The 23,323-nt window shown below is 40.0% G+C and overlaps 1 protein-coding gene across 1 annotated transcript; it reads left to right on the top strand.

Annotated features, from left to right (window-relative positions):
• The first annotated feature begins 22,481 nt into the window (after positions 1–22,481).
• Positions 22,482–22,829, top strand: LOC105742154 (putative 40S ribosomal protein S26-like 1). Its single transcript, XM_012514731.1, has one exon. The coding sequence runs from the start codon at positions 22,482–22,484 to the stop codon at positions 22,827–22,829; it is 348 nt and encodes a 115-aa protein (XP_012370185.1).
• Positions 22,830–23,323: the final 494 nt, after the last annotated feature.

Genomic DNA, 23,323 nt, shown 5'->3' with positions numbered 1-23,323 from the left:
CAAAATTCCAATGATGCTTTTTCACTAAAGTAAAAAATCTTGAAATTCATATGGGGCCACAGATGATCTCAAACAATCAAAGCAATCTTGAAGAAAAAAATAAAAGCTAGAGAATCACACTATTATACTTCAAAATGCATTATAAAGCTGTAATAGTCAAAACTGCATGGTTATGTTCATAAAAGTACAAATTGTAGACCAATAAAAGCAAAAGCAATGAAATAAATTTATTCATTTATGTGCAATTGATTTTTGACAAAGGTACCAAGAACCACGATGGGGAAAAAGACAGTCTCCTCAATAAATTATTCTGGGATAACTGATATCAACACACAGAAGAGTGAAGTTGGCCATTTATTCTCATATCTTGCATAAAAATAAACTCAAAAATGGATTAAAGACTTAAATGTAAGACCTGAAGCTCTTACACTAACAGAAGGAAATGAAAGGGGAAAGAAGGCTCCGTGGCATTATTCCAGGAAAAGGCATTTTGAAGACAAACCCACATGCTCAGGCAACAATAAACAAAATAAAGGAATAAGGTGTGACATAAGAAAAAAATATTGCAAAACCCATATTTGATAAAAGGTTAATATCTGAAGTATATAAGTAGCTCAACTTAATAGTCAGAAAATAAATAACCATATTTTTAAATGAGTGAAGGATTGAAATAGACATTTTTCAGAAGAAAATATACAGATACTCAGCAGATTTATGAGAAAGGCTCAAATCTCTGATCATCAGAGAAACGCAGATTAAAACAACTGTGAGATATTACTTGGAACCTGTCAGAATGATCATTATAAAAAACATAAAAGATAGCAAGTTCTGCAGAGGGTGTGGAGACAGGAAATCCTTGCTCACTATTGGTGGGAGTGTGTCCTAGTACAGACATAACAGAAAACAGCCTGGAGGTTCCTCAAAAAATTACAAATAGAACTACCATACCATCTGCCAATCCCACTTCTGGGCATACATCCAAAAGATATGAAATCAGTGTGCAAAGGGTTGTATGCATTCCCATGTTTATTACAGCAATAACCAAGATATAGACTCAACCTAAGTGTCTATTAACAGACTAGCAGGTGAAGGAAGTGTATCTACAAGTACAGAGTGGAGCACTCATCAGCCACTAAAAACAGAAAATCCTAGGTTAAGGGAAATGAACCAGGCACAGAGGATAAATGTGTTGTGATATCAACTACATGTAGAATTTTAAAAAGTTGACATTATTGCTTAGTAGAATGATGGTTACCAGGGTCTGGGGGTTCAGGGTGGGGGCAAAGGACACAAAACCTTAGTTAGATAAGAGTAAACAATTTGAAATATCTTTTTTGGGTATTTTTTTAGGGAAGGGTCTACAAGGTGTTCAGGGTCTCACTACTAGATCAGACTCGTAGTGACTCTCCTGCTTACAGCCTCCCAAGAGCAGGGATTACAGGTACACGCCCTCATGCCCAGTCTCAATTGCTATCTCAGTGCGCCCCAGATGCGGGACGGGCATGGCAGGCCTGGGGATCAAACCCCCAGCCCCTGGGCCTGTTTGCAAGCGCTTTAATCCACTGAGCTATTTGGCCGGCCCTCCAAAAGATGCATTCTGCAACATGAAGACTACACAATACAATCATGTATTATGTTCTTAAATACTGCCAAAATTAGATTTCTGTATGCTCTCATTAAAAGGTAAGTGTGTGAGGTAATATGCATGCTAGCTAACTTGAGGTTGCCATTCCACAATATGTATGTTTTTCAAAGCTGTATGTTGCACACCATAAATGTAAGTAGTTTTTGTCAGTTATAACTAAAAAGGAAGCTTAACTGTTGCGAAACATTTTTCATTGAAGAAAGATCAGCAACATGCATTTATAAAACTGATGCTGGAGTACTAGACTGAGGAAGTTTGCAAAGCAATTTACAGACTCAATAAAATCTTCATCAAAATTCCAATGATGCTTTTCCAATGTATTGAAATCTGATATACATCACTTCTCAAGAACATGTCTATCAAAGGAAATCCCAGCTAGCTAGTGGTACTCTCGAGAAGAAAGACAAGTGGATAATAAAAGAGCTTTATACCAAATCTTTACTCAACTCAATGGGGCTGATTTTGCTGTGTGCCTTTAGGGGGCTAGGATGGTACTGCATGCTCAGTGTGACCTGATCTTCAGAGAGGCTTGGCACATGGTGGGACAGACCTGTCACTGATTCAAATCATCATCCCAGATGCCTTCAAGCTAAGGAAAATCCAGTGTTGGCTAAATAAAGCATCTCCCATGACTACTAGGAGCTCTCTGGCTCACATGTGATTATAGCCTCAGGTTGGCTCTCAACACCAGACTGGAATTTGAAGCCATCTATATAAGCACGCTGGAATCAAGAAGAGTTGTGAGTAATTTTGCTCAAGATGCTATGAAAAAATGCTCAATTTTCTGTTTCTAGTTGTTAAATTTTTTCAAGTATTAAAACTACAAGAATCACAGTATACTGACTAAATCAGTAACTTCATAGTGAGAACATTATGTGTATTCAAAATAATTTGAGGTGCAGCTTATATTAAATAAGCCTTTCAAGTACACCTGCAATGTACTTTACCATCAGGGGATGAGGTGACCAAATGCACAAGAGTTGAGTTTCAAAGCAGGCAGGATTAATTAGATATCTCACTTTCTGATATTTACTTTCAGAGGCATTTCTCCTGGAGGTAATTGTCATGCTTTGTAATGTGCCGGATGTACCCAGCAGGCCATGGAAGGAATCCTTGGAACCAGCTCTGTTATGGCTTGGCTATGGTCTGTGCCCCAAGGCTCATGTGGTGGGGTGTGGTCCCCAGGGTGGCAGTTTTCACAGGCGAAGCACTTTGGGGAAGTGCTCGGATCATGAGAGCTCTGATTTCATCAGTGGACTAATCCATCGGTGGGTTCACAGCTCAGTGGGCTTATTAGGACGTGAGGCCTGATTGGATAAAGCAGGCCACTGGAGTGTAGCTTTACACAGCATATTTTCTCCCCAGCCCTCTCCTTTCTGGCTCATTCCCTCTCTGCTTTCTGGCTGCCATGAGGTGAGCAACTCTGCTCTGCCATGCCTGTTCCACCAGGATGTTCCTGCATCACCACTGGCCTAAGGCAATGGAACCAGGTGACCATGGACTAACAGCTCTGACACTGTGGGTCAAATAAATCTTCCTCCTTATGTTGAATGCATGTTTTGTGCATGCATTCTACCACAGTGATGGAAAACTAACACAAGCCCCATGTGTGGCCAGTAAATTCTCATAGAAGGCGCAGATGCAGTGCTCTGGGGTGGGTATAGAAAGCTGAGAGCAACATCTGTAACTGCATAGTGCTGTAGCTATCTATAACTTCTATGCTCATACAGAACAATAAACTGACTAGAGGCGCCACATACTTACTGAAATTAACTCCTAGTCTATCCAGTTGCACAAGATATTAAGAAGCATTAGGTTTACCAATTTCTATCTGATCCACCAAAGTTCTTCTTTGTCCTCTTCCCTAACCATTCCTCTCATATCTCTACCCAAAAGCAGCAAGAGTCTCTCCCTATAGTAGTTACTTTCATATGATACAAGGTAATAAGTGCATTTCACACTATAACCAACTTCGCAATTCACATACATGATATTAAAACAAAACACTTGAAAAACAATAATGATCCTCATTCTGCATAATGCCCTCTGGTCTGTTTTATTGTATTTTACTTTGAGTTGGGGGATGCCAGAAGTCAGTTTGAAATATCAGAACCCACTAGAATATGCTGTGATGATGGAAATATTCCATAACAACACTGACCACGATAGCAGCCACTGCCCCATGTGACTATTAAACACCTGAAATGTGATGGCATGACCTAAAGAACTGAAAATTAAATGTTATTCTAAATTAAGCTTAACTAGCCACATTTAAATGCAAATATCCATGAGCATAAGCTAGTGACTATCACACCGAACTGCTTAGCTTTGGAAAACTGGGACTATTTAGCAAAGCCAGAGCTGGGAGTATAGCTCAATGTGGTAGAGTGCCCTGGGCTTGCCCCCAGCACTGGAGAAAAACTCCACAGAACTTCGTAAAGTTAAATCTACTTTACCACAGGATTCAGTCATTCCATTCTTAAGAATATATCCAGAGAAAATAAGTGAATACATCCACCAAAAGTCATATAAAACAATAATATAAAACTGTAAATATGGCAGGAACAGTGGCACATACCAGTATTCCCAGATACTTGGGAAGATCGAAGGAGGAGAATTACTTGGGTCCAATAATTCAAAACCAACCTGAGCAATATGATGAGAGAGAGAGGCTAGCACATAGACATAATGTTTGAGCAGAAGAAGCCAGACAAAAAAGATGCATATCACACGATTCTATATTTACAGTGGTCAAGAACAGGCAAGATTAATCTGTGGTGATAGAAGTCAAAACCATTGTATGACTAGGAGTGGGTGAATAAAGTGGTCAGTGACATGAAGAAATCTGGATGCTGGAGATGTTGCCATCTTTATTTGGGTGTTGACTACATGGGTATATATGTCAATATGGAAAAACACCTCTGTGCTATATATTTCTGATTTATTTACTTTACTTTGTACAACATATAGTAGGGAGAAAACAAACTTGTTTTCTATTTTACTCTGAACACAACATGAAACACCTCACTTCCTATACCAAATTGAGATGAAGGCAGGTGCTCACACACCAATCTATTTCCAGCAAACACTAGTGTCCCGTAATTCAGCTCAATTCTCCCACTGTTTTCTCAGGAGTTGGAATCACGTCCCCCAGGTTGATGGCTCAATCCCACAAGAGTACTCCCACTTCATATGTCAATCAGTAGGTCCAGGCCGGGACCTGTGCTTCTAAGGGATTGATGATCAGTCTAGGGTGGCTCATAGACTCAGGTTAACTCTGTATTTACACTTAACCATTTAGCCAAAGGAATATTACAAAGGATACTGAAGAACAGCTAGCTGGAGCATGTGGAGGCAGGGACAGGGCATGTGGGAATGGCCCAAGTCTCTCTTCTGGCATATCATCATCTGTGTCCTCAGTTATCCTGAAGCTTTCTTACCCTACCATTTTGGGGTTTTATGGAGGCAATATTACATAGATGAGCCCCCACACTGAGGGTGTGCAGAAGCCCCCAGCTTCCTATCCCTTGAATAGTGTACAAATGACACTTACCACTTCAGAATTGCCAAGTGTGTTAGGAGCTATGCACCATGAAGCAGGGCAAAAAACAAGCACATGCCTCTTACCATAAACTGTGATACCACAATGTTACTTCACTATAAAAACAAATTTTAAGCAGGTTCTTAGTCCCTAAGCTGGATAGGGACCCAGTTTAAAGGACCCCATATATGCTGTACACATACACTCAGCATCCCTCCTAATCACATGATTCACTCATGGATAAGAAGGAAGAGCAGAGAGTATTAAAACATATTTTCTGATTCTTTCTTGGATTTCTTTACATTTTCTCCCTGGCTCTTGTTGCTCCTGAATTCTGTTTTGGTTTTGGTTTTCTGCCTTTGGGTAGAAGAGCTAATGTAATGTATAAAAAATTGTGTCAATTCAGCCATCACCCTCAGGCCTTTCCCTCTATTTTATGTGGTTCTCTCTGTTCTGCTTTGCGTGGTCGCAGCATGATGTGGTGAAAACCTAGGCAATCAGTGCAGCTGGCCCTTTATTTCACCTTCTCTTCCCCCTGCTCTCTGGAAGGCACTGCTTCCACGTATGTGGCCATTTAACTCAGCCAGGCTCCCTACAGGCTCAGAGCGACCCGGGGTAGCACGTGCTGTCCTCGCCAGCGGTCCAGAGGGCAGTGGGTCCGCACCACCACATTCGCCTACCAGCTGACGTTCTGGTTTGCATGGTCCACTTGCTGACTAAGGATGAAAAATACCAGATAATCTAGCACCGCAAGTGGCATCCCAGCCACCTAAAGGAAACCGGTAAGGCCGTGAAAACACTGAAATGAGAAGTGCCAGAAGAGAAGGCAACTACCCACAAGTACTCCAGGGACCACTGAGAACAGAAGCAAGGAGGTAGGAACTAGATAATCCTTTTGGATCCGGAATATTTGACCTGTATTTAAAAATCAGGATTTGTTAGGCACAATTCATCTTTAAGAGAGCTAATTTAGTAAAATTCAGAAAATACTATCAGAGCAATGCTGGGCTCATCCCATTGGGAAAAGATAGATACTAAAATGATTCATTTGGAAAGTTCATTATAAAAGCTTTATTCATGTCTGATTGAGAGAAATTTAACCTTTAAAACAGAAACATCATAAAGATCAAGAAGTTGAAAGATGCATTGTTGGCAGGCATGGTGGCTTATGTCTGTAATCCTACCACTCAGGAGACTGACGTAGGAGGATTGCTGTGAGTTTGAGGCCAGTCTGGGCTAAAAGTGAGTTCAAGGCCATCCTGAACTGCATAGGGAAACCTAGTCTGAAAAAAAAAGGGGGGTGATGTATTATTAGTAGTGATGCTAGTGAACTCTCAAAAGAAAAAAAATAACTAAGGGGAAAAGGCACGGGCACAGGGCCTGAGGAAATCAAGGTGAACATCAGATGGGTGAGGGCCACGGCTGCACGCACATACTGAAATACAAGACGTGAGCTTCTAATGACTTAATGCCTACCATGTGTATATTCTTTAACTCACTGAGTCTTGCTTAATTCTCAGGATAACTCGGAGACAGCTGGCATTCCACCCACTTTGCAGAAAAGGAAATTAAGGCATATTCATTGCAGTTCACTGAATGTACCCCCATCCTATGTTGAAATTCTAACTCCCAAGGTGATTGTATTATAGAATGGAGCTCCTGGGAGGCTATAAGGGTAGAGTTCTTATGAAGACATTGGGGCCTTATTAAAAAGTCCCCAAAGAAAGCCCCTCTTCCCTTCATCCATGTGAGGAAACAGCAAAAAGCAATTGACTATGAATCAAAAGAAGGTCCTCATCGGGGGACTGAACTGACATCTTAGTTTTGAACTTTGCAGACTCCAGAATGATGAGAAATAAATCTGTGCTGTTCACAAGCCATTCTGGATATGATACTCTGAGAAAGCAGCCTTAGTGGCCAAGACACTTACAGGAAGACCATGACCCCTGGCCTACCTAATGAAAGGACCTGTACTTGTCTCATTGTGATGCCTATGCTCCTTCCACACTATCAGGAGTGACCTTCCCACCAACAGTCCCCACCCTGGATCATCTACCTGCAAACCTACTTCTCAGGGCCACAGGGGACTGGTGAAGTGAAGCAAGTTCTCTAATACTTGGACAACTGGAGCTGCTATTGTTTTTGATCAAGCATATGTTAAGTCAACAATTTCAGGGCAAAGAGGATTTCTTGGCCCTTGGAAGTTTGCTTTAGTCCCAGGACATCCCAAGGAATGCTGGTTCACTGCAAAGAGGACTGAGAGTCTTGATCAATCTAAATATTCTCTGGAAGATAGTATAAGGCGTCCCCTGTCCTCCTGAAGGGTCTCCCAGGAGGTACAATGAGTTTCTCTCTCAAGATTTCTCTGAACTTCCAAATTGTGTGTCCCCAAAACTAATCCTCCAGGCTTTAAACCTTTCATCAGAATTTACTTTTAAAATAAACTAAGAATCGTTTTCTTCATTCTCCGGGATTCCCCAGACACACACCCTCAGCCCAGCATTGCCAGGAGTTGCATTGATCCAGCATTTGGTGGTTTGGAGTCCAAGTTCAGATTCAACTAATGCTAAGGCCTGCTAGTTGCTAATGTACTCACATATATTACCTCATTTTATTTTTCTAATAAACCTAGAAAGAACTTCATTTGCCTTTTGCAGATGAGAGATAAGAAAGGTGAAGGCATCTGTTCAATATCAGTCTTTGTTTGTGGCAGAACTGGCATTTAAATCCAGGACCTCTACTCATGTGTGTCCAGCTCAATCTATGTCAATCACTTTCCCATAAATGGTGGTCAGCTGAAGGAATCTCACTGTTCATCATCATCCTAACCTTACCAGTCACTGAAAGGCTCATGACAGCATGACAACAGGAAGATACAGTGCACTCATGTTGCTAAGAGTTTAATACACTTACGTAATCACCACCAGAGAGCAACCCTGAGTGTTCATTTTGTGCATGGTCTTTATCTTGAACAACCTCTGTATGCATATCAGCTTCACGACATGCACACAATAGTTGTATCCATAAAGTCCACCCCAGGTCAGCCCTCAACTTTTAGTATGTACAATATTTTTTAGATCAGCTCAACTGAACCTGTAAAATGAAAGAATTACATTCAAAATCACTTCATTTCTGCTGCTAGTCACAAGGTTCCAAGACATGGCATCTTGAATAAGATTCCACTCCTTTAATTTGTAAGATGTTAGGGCCAGCCAGATAGCTCAGCAGACTAAAGCACCTACTTAGGCAGGTGCAGGAATTGGGTTTGATCCCCGGTGAGCTTTGCCAGTCCCACCCTGGATGGCGATTGAGACTGGGTGTGGTAGGGCACGCCTATAATCCCAGCGCTGGGGAGCCTGAAAACAAGAGGATCACTACGAGTCCAATCTGTGTAGTGAGACCCTATAGGCCCAGTAGTAAACATGTAAAATAAACAAATAAATAAATAGTATGATGTTGTACTTTAATGAATTTCTGAAGAAGGACTTAGAAATATATATATTCTGCATCTATCTATCTATCTATCTATCTATCTATCTATCATCTATATGGGTGTATGTGTATGTATTCTTGATTCCTACCTAAGAAAGCTCTGTAAAATAATAAAACTAAAATTATTAAAGTATTAATTTATACCTGATAATCTGAACAACTAATTTGAAGACAATAATATGTAACATAACAGCCATTGTTGAATTCCTATCACCTTGTGTAGTGAAATACTATACCGTTTCTAATTGAAATTATGTTACATTTAAAAATTTTAAAAATTATGTTACATTTTCTTTAAAGAAATAAAAATATAATAACTTTTGTTAAAAAAATATTAACTGAACCCCAGGGTTTTGATCTCAGTTTTCTCTAGAGCATCTGGCAACCAAATAACATGATTTTTTAGTTTTGTTTAAGGAGGTAGGTGATTTGTCTGAGGTAGATGATTGATCAGTTAACCAATTCCAACTGCCCCAGCTGCACCGTTGTCCACGTTGCATGGGTAAGCTTGACTATTCAGGAAACTTGCTGAACTATTACGAATGACTATTTTGCGAACTCTCACTGACCCCAACAGTCCTAAGTTACCACACTCAGCTCAGGAGATAGAATAATTAATGAAGTTTGGGGTAAAGGCAAATATTACTCCCTTCCAAGCAACAAGTGATTGTGTCACAAAACTCAATGGTAAGTATTTTATTCACTATCAAAGGAAGGGAATCCATGATACACATAATGCAGTTTTTACTTAATTATGTTAACCTAATTTATGTTTAATTTATGAGTACTGTATAGTATAAATATAAGAAACACTGTGCACAGCCCCTTAAAGTGCACAATGAGACATTTGATGGGAACTTCTAATAGAGTCATGTACACTAAGCGGATGGTCTACATATGGCAATGACCATTAATTTATGCAGAACAAAGCAAAATTAAATTTAAAAAAATAACTTTAGTGTTTCTTCTTTAAAAGGTAAGCAATGACACTAACGTGCAAAAAGCTAGCAACAGATTTTCATGGTGTTTGCCATTAAACAACACTTGTTTTTCATCACTGGTGCACTTAGGTTCTCACTGGTATTGTTGACAAAGCCTGTTCGTGGTAATATTTGTGACATAAGCAGGACATGAGAAGAGACCAATGAAGATAATGAATTTAAACAAATTAGACATCTGCGATAACTGTAGACCTTAGGAAAATGTTTTCTTTGTCACAAGAAAGGAGGCTTTTAAACAGTGACTAGATTTCATGTAGTGATGAAAATGAACACCAACTGGAGCGAGGCCACTCTACTCAGCTGGGAAGCTTGGTGCTTGGTGGGGCCTCCTGCTGGAGCTAATGAACAGTGTGGCCGGAGTCTGCATGAGCCTTGCGCCATCACCCAGGGCCAAGGCCATGGCAGGGGCAGCTTCAGTCCTTTTAAGCAGACAATGAACAAGGGTGCCTATCGAGGCTTTATATGAACCACATTCAGCAAAGGGATGTGAATTGATTTTGAAGAATTACTTCCATGTGTATGGGGCTCAGCAAAATCAAAAGCATCTAGCTCTGATCCCAGCTCCCTTTTCTTCAATTCAGGCAGGCGGGTAACACCTCAAGATTTCCAGTATTCTTAAAGAGACTCTGGCTTGGAGCTTATTTGTAATTAATATTGTCTCTTCATAATAGTGCTTTAAAAGTTTCAGTGAAGCTTTTGTCTTTTAAGGGTAGAAAAAGGACTTCTCAAAAATTAAAGTGTTTTTTTAAACTTATATGAAGTGAAGGACATATTAAGACAAGAAAGTTCTGATCTCCTTGGCAAATGTTGTAGACTATGTCAATATAAGATTAACCATATGGTGGAGGAGAAAAATTAAGTCTTCCAGATGTTTTATCTGCATAACATGAAAAACTTCTTTGATTGAATTCTTTGCTTTTTATTCACATGTTTGATGTTATAGATATGAGAATATAAGAAAAATGAAAGGTGTGCAGAAATAACTCATAAAAAATGCTTTTTGATGATAATAAAGTTTCCTTTAATATTTTAGAGTTTTCTCCCAAGCAAGATTGAGGGGTTTCACATCTATATAGGTCATATATTAGCATGTTTGGGGACTTTTAATGTTGCTGATCTCAATGTTTAAAAATCAGAGAGAGGAGAGCCACAGACCAAAGTTCAGAGTGTGCTCGTCATGGAAAAGCTTAGCTTTGGTGGCTGTGTTAGAAAAGAAGTAGCTAAATCAAAGCAGAAGTTAATGCAAAAAAACTAAGATTAAGGGAGAAAAATGTCAGAAGAAAATGTACATACCAGAGGCAACAAAAGTAGAAAACAGAAACACAAATCTGGTAGCCTTGTTTTGAAGTTGGGATTTTGAGATCTTGTGGAGGAATATAAATGCCAGGCTGGGGAGCAAGTATTTATTTCACAAGGCACCAAGGAGCAAATCAATATTTATTTTTAATTTTGTTTGTTTGTTTGTTTTTTAGGTGCTAACAACAGAAACCACTTTGCCTCCTTTGTGCTGAGAGGAAAGTTATCAAACACTAGATAGCCTGGAGAATGTTCAGTTTAATAATTAAGTTCCAAAGCTAAGTGACAAAAGCTTCTATCTCAAAAACATGTCCTGCTAATATGCCTATGGACCCAGAGCGTCCCACATCACATTTGATGGAAGAATGGGTCCCTGTACATGGCCACCTCCTCGTGTTATTCCCTGTTGGAGGTGTATCTCTTGTGGGAATCAGTTACCTATGATTCACAGGATTGGAATCATATGTCTGAGTTTTAGCTGCAAGGGCATCTGCCAGTGGAATATTCTTCTTTAGGAGGGCCTGACCCCAAATAAGAGAAAATGTTTTCTAATATTGGGTGGCCATAAAAGACCAATGAGCACTACAAAAATGATCCAACCATAACTACACTTTCAGAAAAGTAGTTTGGCATGATCTGCACAAAAATCACTAAGAAAAAGGTTAGATGTGAAAAGACAAAGTTGAGGTCTATTGCAACTGTCAAAGGAAGCAGTGTTAAAGGCTGACGTTGTAGGAAGGGACCTCCAGAGAAGATTCTGAAATAACTAGAGATAGAAAGGCAACGTTGATGGGGCTGGAGAGATGGCTCAGTGGTCTAAAGCCACCTACTTGAAACAAGCTTGGCAAAGCACAGGGACCGTGGTTCGATCCCCCAGCACCACATGCCAGCCAGCCCCGCCCCCTGGTGGGCTGAGCTGGCCACACACACACACAATAAATAAATGTAATAAATAAAAATAAATAAATAATTAAAAAAAAAAAAAGAAAGAAAGGCAACGTTGAGCCAGGGTTGTTGGTGCTATCAGCAAAAATCAAGAAGGTGAGAGGAGGGGGAGTGTTGAGGCCAGTCAGGGATATCGATGAACAAACTTAGTGCACCACTGGAAAAGAAAAACTGCAGCTCCAAATAAAGGTAGTACCTGGAGACATAGCTATTGGAGTGACTATCAGAGAGACGGTAGATGCAAGACTGAGAAGGTAAGATTCAAAGCTTATGATTTTACTTCTTTTGAAAATTGATTTCTTTACATTATTGTTCCTGGGCCTTAGCTACAATGATTTAAATATTGAAAGAATTTAGCCCAGAGCTTTTCCCCCCCTAGCATAAAGTGGAACAGTTGAAATTTTATTCTTATCTAAATTACACGCCTTTTCTGTTTTGTGGAATTTATCACTTGTCTTAAAATGATTCCCTTATTCTTTATATAACTATGTCTTGGGGGTTTGAAGATTTAATTGTGTCTAGGCGAAGGGGAGTATCATAAATAAGGAAACTCAATCCTTGCTTTTATTGCAGTCATTTTTCACCTGGCCTAAGACAACATTAATGATACAGTCAGTGGGTCAAAAGAGATTACCTCATAAGTTCTTCCACCTCAATCCCAGCAATTCTCTATGTAAAAAGGGAGGGAGGGGCTTGTTCCAGAGTATTTAAGTGCTGTGAAGCCTGTGGTGTGGATCTCCCTATGCTGCACTGCCACTCACCACTGAACTAACGTGACGCCCCAAGGAAGGAATCCCACTGGAAAGAAGATGGGAAGCTTGTTACCCACAAGATCAAACAAAGTTGGAATCCGTATTTTCTTTTAACTCAGGGACGCTTTTGCTCTGAAGGATAAAACTATGTCAGAGCAGCCTGAGCTGCTCAAGGGAAGGAAGTCTGAGCCATCTTCTTCCTTTCTGATCAAGATGGTGAGACTCATGGGGACTGACCATGGCCAAGGAAGATAGCCCAGAAAGATCCCAAGGCCAGCACCACTCAGGACAATGGGAACAATGCCTGAATCCAGGTCATCAGTGTGAGCACATTGTCATAGGTGCCCTCCCTCTTTTGAGAACTCATCTGACATTTCTTCTTAGAAGATACCAGGGAGAGAGAGAGTGATGTGTACACACAGACAGCTATTCTACCATAGAAGCAATTATCTCAAGGTACCATCTTTGTTTTTTGAAAAAAATAAGAGACTCTGCAGTTACCCAACAGGAAAAAAAAAAGGGTACAAGGTTGAGGCCCATAACAACTGGCCTCCCTCCTTCTTTACTGGAAGAGCCAGTGTTCTCCATGCAAAGCAGTACACAGTTGAGTCATCTTCAGAACTTGCAGAGAGCATTAAGAAAAGCAGGGCATTTTCACTTAATGTCCTGGAGCATCATGATGTGCATTATTTTGAACAGTGACTAATATTATTGTCCCTGAGACAGAAAGATCCCTGTACTTAACCCTTAGACAATAGAACTTGGGCAAGACAGGGCAGGAATTAGGGTCTCCTACAGAAGATCAGATGACTCCCATTAGGGCTAAGTTCAGGGCTGGCATCCTGAAATTAGCTGAGATCTGGACACACCTAGACATAAAATCCTTAAATAACAAACTATGCCTAATTTGTTTTTCCAGAAGCTGGTCAGAGATGGTTTGAAATCAGCTTTTCAAGAATGGACATGCAGGCTGGGGAGATGGCTCAGTAGAATAAGCGCTTGTCTGAGAAGCGAAAGGGCCTGAGTTCAATCCCCAGTTCTGCCAAGAAAAAAAAAAAAGAATGGACATGCGCAAAAGAAGCCAGTTTGCCTAATCAATGACCTTTCGCTGTGGCAAGATCAAAATCCACTGTGAAGGACAAGTAAATCTTCTGAAAAGAAACGTGACCTGTCAAGAGGTGTGAGTGTGATACCTATCCCATTTGTACAAAAAATATTCTTTCCATTCACCACCCAGTCAGCAGCTTTTTTCTTCCTTCCCTTTCTCTGAATCCCTGCTATCAACTAACTGTAGAAGTGGACTGAGCTGAGCTTTCCTTTTTTTCTTTTTTCCTAGCTCCTGGTCTTATAGCCTACCAAGCTTATAGTAAAGTATGTTCTTTCACAAAAACTAGTGCCACACTCCTTGCTTCTGTGTGTGAGGGGCTGCAAGTCCTTGTCTCCTACCAGTCTCTGCTCTGCTCAAATTCAAATTTTATGCTTATTTCTATGAGGGAGGCTTCTTACTATCAGGGGTTTTCATAAATAGGTCTGGATGTAGCAATGGATTATTACAGGGAAAAGTAAAGTTTTGCTTGGCTGACTAACTTTTCAAGCCTTATTCTAAGTTTTAGATTTTTCACAACTGTAACTCTCAAAAATAGGGAACATACACAGGGCCAGCTGGAAGGAGTAGGAAAGCCAAGAAATGTTGTGGTCTTGGTCCTCAGGGATGAAGGTAAGCAGGTACCAAGAATCAAAAACCTGGAACAGAACATCATGGAAAAATTGGTTAGTGGTGTTGGGACCAGTAGTGGTCATTTTCCTTCCATACCAGGACATCTTCTCACATAGGCCTTTCTGGGAACCCAGTAGAGTCACAGTGAGGCCACATGTTGGCCCTTGCAGGCACTTGGGACTGAGAGTCACAAAGCTTCTGTGCAGAAATTTCTGATAGAGCAAGCATGTGACAATTGCTGCCGAAACCTGCATAGTCTCCCCGGCAGCAGCAACTAGGGCAGCAGATAGTTTAGGGCCAGGTTTCTGCAGGCACTGAGCTAGCTGCAGCAAGGAGTATCTCTGGCACTGCAAATCACAAATTACTGAACACATCCGAACTATACCTGGATGCACCCTCAGGTGAAAATCAAGCCTACAAAGAGACCAACCAGTGTCAAAAGAAAAGAGATGTCTGAGTTAGCAGGTTGTTCTTGGACTACCTAAGACAAAAACCCAGAGAAAGTCTGGGATACTAGGGCAAGCTCAAGCTTGGTAGACCCCTACTGTGCCTTGCTTTCATTCCAGTGAGAATTACACAAAGTTGTCCTTTACTCAGCAGCTGCTAAGCAAGCATTCCTTCGTGGGTGGTCTAATCCAGTCCCTAGGTAGAGGTGAAAGAATAAGACAAAGGACAGGATGACATGAGCCTCTGACCTTTCACCTTATCATACATTTCAGGGTGGTCTGATTCTCACTAGGCTTTAGAAAAACCCTGGTGGCTCAAACATCTTGGCACTGCCTTTCCCATCTTTCCTTCTTCCTGGGATGGCTGCAAACCTGCACCTCCCACCTGTCTGTCCTTTGACAGGCTGTTGATAACTGCATCTTCGCATCTGGAAAAGCTTAACAGACCAGGCAATATATACCTGTTAAACTTCACTCAACCCAGGGACTAGTTACTCATCCATGCTGTGGAGCCAGGGGTCTGCCAAGGTTAAGAGATTTTTACACACACCTGAAACTCTAGCACTAAGGGAGACTGGAGCAGGAGGGTCACAATTCTGAGTCTTGCCTGGGCAGCTTAGTGAGACCCTGTTTTTAAGTAAGCAAGCAAGCAAGCAAGCAAGTAAGCAAGCAAATATATAAATAAATGGGCTGGGGATCAAGTTCTATGATAGAGCATCTTTGAGTTTAATCCTCATTTAGTACTGAGAAAGACTTGTCCAAACATTGAAGTATCTTCATAAAAAATTACTAGCATCTAGCATAAACTGAGAAATAAAGAGCCTTACTTGGATTTATTATTTCATTCCCTTAACTTCTTAGTGTTATGATATATTATTAGCCCCAGTACACAGATGTACATTCATCATGCCTGTATGCTTGGCATGCGTGTCAACCAGGTAGTCTCACTTCAGAGAGAACCAATTAAAAGCTGAAGTATGGAATGTCATCACTCACATTGGGGTCTACAGGTAAACTGCATCAGAAGCTTGTTAAAGTTCTGATGGTTCCTCCTTGTTGGTCCTAGCAATGTCTTTCTTCCACGGCTAAAAACTGATACTAGTAAAATTTGTGTGAAAGACCAAGTACCAGACCAGTGCTTCTAAAACTCAAATTGCCAGAGATTCTTGTTGAGCTGCAGGTTATCATCCCACATGACATAGTCAAAGGTTCTACATTATTTCAGTGTGTGTGTGTGTGTGTGTGTGTGTGTGTGTGTGTGTGTGTGTGTGTGGTGTTGGTGTTCTGGGCTCTACCAGCATCTTGCCCATGTCAAGCATCAGGTCCTACCACTCAGATATGCCCCTAGTCCAAATTCTGCAGTTTTAACAAGCTTCTGATGCAGTTTACCTGTAGACCCCAATGTGAGTGATGACATTCCATACTTCAGCTTTTAATTGGTTCCTCTACCACAACTCATCCCTGCTGTCACCCTTCAAGTCTGTGCACACTGTTCCTTATCTACTCCAATGGTATCTTTCTCTTCAAAACTATTGCATGGTTGTATCTACTAAGGCAGTGGCCCTCTACCAGCAATAATTCTGTGGGGAGCACTTTCAATAGAAAAACAGCCTCATCTCAACTGCAAAATGTTTTGCAAGTGCATCCTGAGGGTACAGAGTGTCTCATCCATTTCCAGGAGGGATCAATTGATCGTTTCTTTCATCCTTTCAACTTACTCATTACTCAAATGATCCCTATAACAAGACCTTAAAAATACAACTGCAAGATCAGATTTCTCCTGGGAGTCAACCCTTACCCTGAATTTTTTCCCCATCATATGTAGATAGGTCAACTTCATTGCCAATCATTGCATGCTTCTACAAGATTGGCTCTTTTGCCTCCAAGCCATCCCAGTGTTCCTTTCTTGCCATATGGAGATGTTGCTGGTAGGCAAAAGTCTGAGCCCCTCTGGCAAGGATCAAAATTGCCTTTGATCTAACAAGGGTTAGAGTGAAATGGCATATACATTTTTTCTTTTTCTAAGTCATGAACTCAAAGTCATCTAGTTGCTCAGAGTCTTGGTTGAGAAATGAGGTTTCTTTAAGAGGCATCCTTTCTCTTTAAGGATTTTCAAAAACCAGCTCCCTATGTGGTTATGTTTTCCCCTGATTTTTTTTTCTCTACAATTCTGAAGAAAGCCTCACATTGAGTAAAACTAGAAAGGCATGATTCAGTGGTGTCAAATGCTCTCAGGATCCCTCCTTCCAAAGTCTTTGTTAATTGTGCCCAGTATCTATAGTGATAAATTTAAAGACACATGAAGCAGCAGGATCCCAAAGACACTAGACTATTGTGCTATCCCATTAAGTTGGAACAATGAACAGTCTTGAGTCTGTCTCCAGGGCAACCAAAAATGCCAGTCACAGTCAGGTGGGACTTTCGTGATGAATTTTTTAAAATGCTTTCAAATCACATAAAAAATTCTTATTTTAAAGATAAGGAAGTTAACTCTTTAGTATTCTGATGAAATTACAAATTCCTTAAACTGAAAATATATGTTTGATTTCATTGCAAAGATTTTATGTGGGAGCTTTGGGGGGGCATTTTGTTGATTTATTGGTGGGGGGAGCTCATTCCAGGAGAAAAAAAGACTCTAGGAAAAAAGCAAAAACTACATGTAGTTGAATCTTTAAAGTCAATAAACTACAGATTGAAAAAAATTGTTTAAAAATTGTGCTTGAACCAAGCACGCATGGACTCATTTTTCTAGTTACTATTCCATAACAACATGACATAACAATTATTCGTGTATTAGATATCATAAGTCATCTAAACTTATAGGTCTAGGTCTATCACTGATAGTAAGGTGTGTGTAGTAAGTACTGGAGCTTGAGTGTCTTCTGACTTTGGTGTCCTGGTACTGGGGAAGAAATAATCCTGGAAACAATCCCCTTGGATAACAAGGGATAACTGTATTAAGGGAGGAGAGTATTTAAATATCTATTTTGGTATTTAGTATCAACAGATTAGTGTCAACATAGCATAACCTACTGAGACTTTGCATACATGCTCTTAAAACTTCTACCCTCGAGTTATTACTTTATCCTCTGGTTTTTAGGTGTGGACCTTCTAAAAAAACCCAAAGCAATCAAGTAGAAAAATTCAGAGCACCAAAAGATACATCTATAGGCAAAGGCTCCAAGCCCAGTTGAGGGAAACAGCCAGCCCATCTTGCGGGTACTCTGCCTGTAGCTTCTCAGTCTGGCCTGGTCGCTACTTTCCCTGGTTGGTCCACTGTGCTCAGCTTTAATTCACTGCTGTCACTTCTTGTGCATGACCACTGACTTTGACAGCATTTTCACTAGCTGACTCTGTGTACTTCTTTTGACATGATTTGAAGTGTTTGCTTGTCAGGCACATTTATAATGGATAGAAATAAAGATGTCTACTGAATAGCCAAATGGAACCATTGGTGTTACTTAACATTCAAAAAATGTAAAGATCTGGTTACTGGGTCACAGTATCCACATGCAGGTATTCAGCAGTCACCCAGAGTGGAGAACACTGAGAAAACAACCTCTTCTCCCAGAATGATCTACTGGGCAGGATCATTCTGAAGACTCTACTGCTTGCTATCTCAGCCCCAAGGAGCTGGCTTTTTGACCGTAGTATCTTCATCAAATTTCTTCCACTGAAATAGTGTGCGAAGATGGAATCCATGACAGTGGAAGTGACTGTTAGCATTCTTTTGGCAGTTCCAGGCATTGGTCACTATTTAGATGGTCACCTTGCCTCTGCATCAGTGACCGTGTTTCTTTTTGGGACAAGTTACCAGGTTGTGCAAGGGGAATTTTGAACTTGTGATATCGAAAGGTCATTGACGGGACAAACTGGCTTCTGCATTTGTCCATTCTTGAAAAGCTGGTTCAGCCTGTCTAAGAGTAGATTCTGGAAAAACAACTTAAATACTTTGTTATATAAAGAATTTAGGCTTGTATGTGCCCAGGTCTTAACTATTTTCACTAGATACAGCTGAATACCACCTCCACTTCAAGATATTTGGGCAGAGCCAGGCTGTAGTAGTTGGCTGTTTACATGCCTCTTTGTCAAGGTGTCTAGCATTTCACCACTAGAGAATCATTCCTTTGGATTTTACAGATATCTGCTTTATTCTCCATACTGAGAGAGAGTACATGTACTATACTGGTTTGGGAAGAAAGAAAAAGATAGAAAACTTTACAATATGGAGGTGAATAAGGTGTATATGTTATTTGATTTACTAGCCCCATCCTCACCGCCCCCCAAACAACCTCATGGGCAAGAGAGAAGGAGTGAGTTTCATCAGCTCCCTGCTGTATTCCATATATAAGTGAGGAGCAACTTTAAAATATCACCCATCATATTTTTTATTAACCTTTTTGAGAAGCAAATAGCAATGAGACAGTTTCAAAACGAATTAGTAGGACAATTTCAATAATTAGTACCTTGCATATTGTTATCTTCGTAGTGGTTATTCATAGTACAAGATGCAGACATGATATTCATCCCAACACTATTAGTACAAATCTTTTTTCTCATTGAATTAAGAGAAAATACCTGTATATCTATCCTAACTATTTTGTATATACAGATATAAAATGATCCTTCATTTATATCCCTCTTCTTTTGTTCAGTTTTGTCAGAGAAGGGTATTCCATTGCCATTTAAATATTGTAGGTGCGTGAATTCAGCAAAATAATCCAATATACTCCATTTGTCCATAATAGCAGTAGGTTATCTGTAGGACTGGCAATGTCAGAAGTTGTTGTCTTGAGCCCTCTATAGTTCAGCTTATTAATATGGCTTTATTTTTCATACCTCATTATTATACTTTTTTGCTGGATGGTTAAGACCAAGATAAAGCAAGATCTATATAACAAGAAATGTAACTTTTGTATCTGACAAGGTCAGTCAAATCCCCTCAGGATTTAGCCTGGAACCTTGTACCACAGGTTTTAGATCCTTTGTCAGTATCAGTCATGTGAATGAGTCACGGCCATTGCTTGATCAATTTGCTCTCTGTGAAAATCTGAGAGAACGTTTTCTCTCTATGTGACTCTCCTTAGGTACACTCTACATTGTTGATCACTTTCTTCTGTGGCCCCATAAGTTCCATGATCAGAAAATTTGGGACATCACTGAGTTACAGGATGTTACAGTACAGGTTCTCCTATGTCCTGAGTCCTCACTGACCTTGAAAGGCTAGGGCCAAAATGTTGGCTGTCCTTGTAGCCCTTCTTTTTCTCTAATTCTTGTTTTGCAAACTTTAGTTGTTAACTCTCCAGAAGAGAAGCTTATTAACATTACCCTACAACATAGACAGTTGAGTTTAATCTCACTATTGTCTGAATATCAAACATCTTAGAAATATCATGGAATAGGTATTTTCCATCAAGTATTTATATGGCAAACTTAATTCCTACAGAATGTGAAGGAAAAAAAGAAAAAAATTTAAAATATTTTTAAAAAATTGGAAAACAATTATATATTTTTACACAGAAATTTAGAAATCTAACCATATACAGTATTGTAGCTGGACAGTCCTATGACTTTTTTTCTTATATCTTGTTTTCATTTATTACCGTTTTTTTTAGACAAACACTTACTTGAGAGACAGTATAGCAGTAATTGGTATGACATGACAAGCAGTATGTATTTAGAAGACCAGAATGACAGGCATTCCAAGCATGGCCCTAGTATATTACACATTGCTATTCAGTGCAGTTGCTTACTTCACAAGTATCAGCATATATAGTTAGTCAGGGTGAGAATCCTACCAATTAACTGCTAGTTTCAAAAATCTGCTGAAGATTCTCAGGATCATTGCCTTAACCATCTTGTGCTTATAAATGTATGGTTTTGCCCCTGTTATGTTTCCTAGCTTTTCTTCTTGCCCTCTCTTCATTGTTTAATCCTTAAGTTCTCACTTTCCTTTTAATTGTGTTATATCTTTCTATTTTTATTTCTTGTTTTGAGTTCTTACACTAGGGATACTATATGATATTTACATATGTGGGTCTGCTTTATTTCACTTATGAGTATATATTCAAGTGGCATCCACTTAAATATAAAGGCCTAGAGTTTACCATTCTTTATAGTTGAGTAATACTCCATTGTATAAAAATACCACATCTTTTTCATCCATTCCTCAGGTGACACATCACCCATCATATTACCATCATCATGTCAGGCCCATAGGTGTATACCACATACCCCACAGCTGAATTGTAGGTACTCAGTTTTAAGTGTAGTTTTAAGAACATTTTAACACATATGAATCTGAATTTAATACATTCAAATCACTTTGAAGTATGTACACCCTTCAAGAATTAAAATTAATTTTTGAGCTAGGAGTGTATGCATGAGTTAGTTCCATATATTATAACATTTTTAAGGTGAATTTTTCATGCTTTTTTGGCTCATGAACCAGAGGTCATTTGTTCCACTATCTCAAACAAGACACCTACTTCTTTCTCTGCCTTTTCTTTCTTCCCCTTCTTCTTCTTCTCTTCCCCTCCCCTTCTTCCTTTTGGAAATGGTGTCTTACACTTCCCAAACCAACCTCAAATTCTTGCTCTCCAATGTTCCTCCCAGTTCAGGCTCCAGTTTAGCTGAACCACACCCACATAACTTCATTTTATATACTTCTTCCAGTGCAAATTGTTTTAGCCATAGCTTTTACATACTGACTGAAGGAGTATGCAGCATCTGCAGAGGATACATAGTTGAAGAACACTCCTTGGTACTGCAGAGCGGTGTGAGGCTGTGCAATCCCAAATGGATCTACCTGCATCATCTAGGGGACTCCTGGATCTTGCCATCTCTGATTTTTATTCTCAAAGCCTCATTTGTTAGTCCCAGCCCATCTGTTAGACTCCACCTTGTGTGCCAGCTAGAGGGTCCCCTCTAAAACTCAGGTTGAAATGAAGCAATGACACCATTAAGTGGTGATTTGGTCACGCGGGCTCTACCTTCCTGAATGGATTAATGTTATTACCACAGAGCAGGTCAGTTACATCAGCAGTGAGCTCTGGATAAGTGGGTAAATTCAGTCCTCACTTCTCTCTCCTTCTGTTTTTCTTGTGCATGTATGTATATGCAGTCACAATACGATGAAGCATTAAAGCCCACACAATGTGTTTAGACTGCCCAACCAGCAGAATAATGAGCCAAATGAATACATTTTTGTTCTTTATCAGCTACTCAGCCTCGGGTCTTCTGTTATAACAGCAGAAAACAGGCTAAGATGGTGCTTAACTAAGGAAACCCTAAAAATAGTGCCCTGCAAGAAGGTAGAACTTCATTGCTCTCTTACATAAAGCAGCAGAAAAAGCAAAGACACCCATCTTGTGGAATCCAGGCTCTTTCTGCCCTGTTGTTTCACCAGTCTTCATGCATCAGGTCCTCATCTAAGAGCTGCATTCTGAGTGATAGGAAGAAGTAAAAGAACGTTCTCTCACAGCCTAGAAGAATTCCTCTTGCTCTCACAAAGCCAAACTTTGTCTCATGGCTGCATCTATCTGCAAAAGAGATTGGGACTCTTTTCATCTCTTTCCCTTCAGGCTTCCAATACAAAAGTAAAGTCTAAAATAGGTATCAGGCTCTTTAGGGTCCTCCTTTACAAGATGACAAGAAAAAGAAGGAACAACAGTCATGCCAAAAAGGGCCGTGGTCATGTGCAGCCTATTCGCTGCACGAACTGCACCTGGTGTGTACCGAAGGATAAGGCCATTAAGAAATTTGTCATTTGGAACATAGTGGAGGCCACCACCATCAGGGACATTTCCAAAGCAAGAATCTTTGACAGTTATGTGCTTCCCAGGCTGTATGAGAAGCTGCATTACTGTGTGAGTTGTGCCATTCACGGCAAAGTGGTCAGAAATCGATCTCATGAAACCTGTAAGGACCAAACTCCTCTACCCCGATTTAGACCTTCTGGCACTGCCCCACGACCTCCACCAAAGCCCTTGTAACAGGAGCTAGGTCTTAATGGACTGGAGAAAACTCTCTTGAGAAAGAAATAATAAATTAAGTGCTATACTTTATACAGCATGTTGAGTATACCTGCCAGAGGTGTGTTGGATTAATTCAACCTATCTAAGTTTAAGTTTGTACTCTGAAAATGAATAAAGAGGAACACACTGGAAGGGGTTTCAGGAGCATAAAATATTAATTAAAATAAAATAAAATAGATATCAGGACAGACATCCAACAATCTTCCACCTGCCATATGTGGGGTCCAAGGCACAGGCATCACCTTCAGATGCAAAGTTATAATCCATGCCCTCTGATAATGGAAACATTAAAAGCTGATAATCTTGAATGATTTTATTCAAATAACCAACATTTTTCTGTAGTGTCTATTGCAAAGTGCTAATCTCATCTTTTGAATGTTTTCCTTTTACTGTGAAGTTGGAGTAAAATTTATATCAGTAGGCATAACTATTATAAACAATCAACTATATGA

This window comes from Octodon degus, unplaced genomic scaffold (genome assembly GCF_000260255.1).
Source record: "Octodon degus isolate 3935 unplaced genomic scaffold, OctDeg1.0 scaffold00038, whole genome shotgun sequence".
NCBI lineage: Eukaryota > Metazoa > Chordata > Mammalia > Rodentia > Octodontidae > Octodon > Octodon degus.
Note: the sequence above shows the minus strand (reverse complement) of the source record. Positions and strands in the feature narration are given on the sequence as shown.

Coding starts and splice junctions, on each gene's coding strand:
- LOC105742154 (XM_012514731.1), top strand. CDS start 22,482: ATGACAAGAAAAAGAAGGAACAACAGTCATGCCAAAAAGGGCCGTGGT.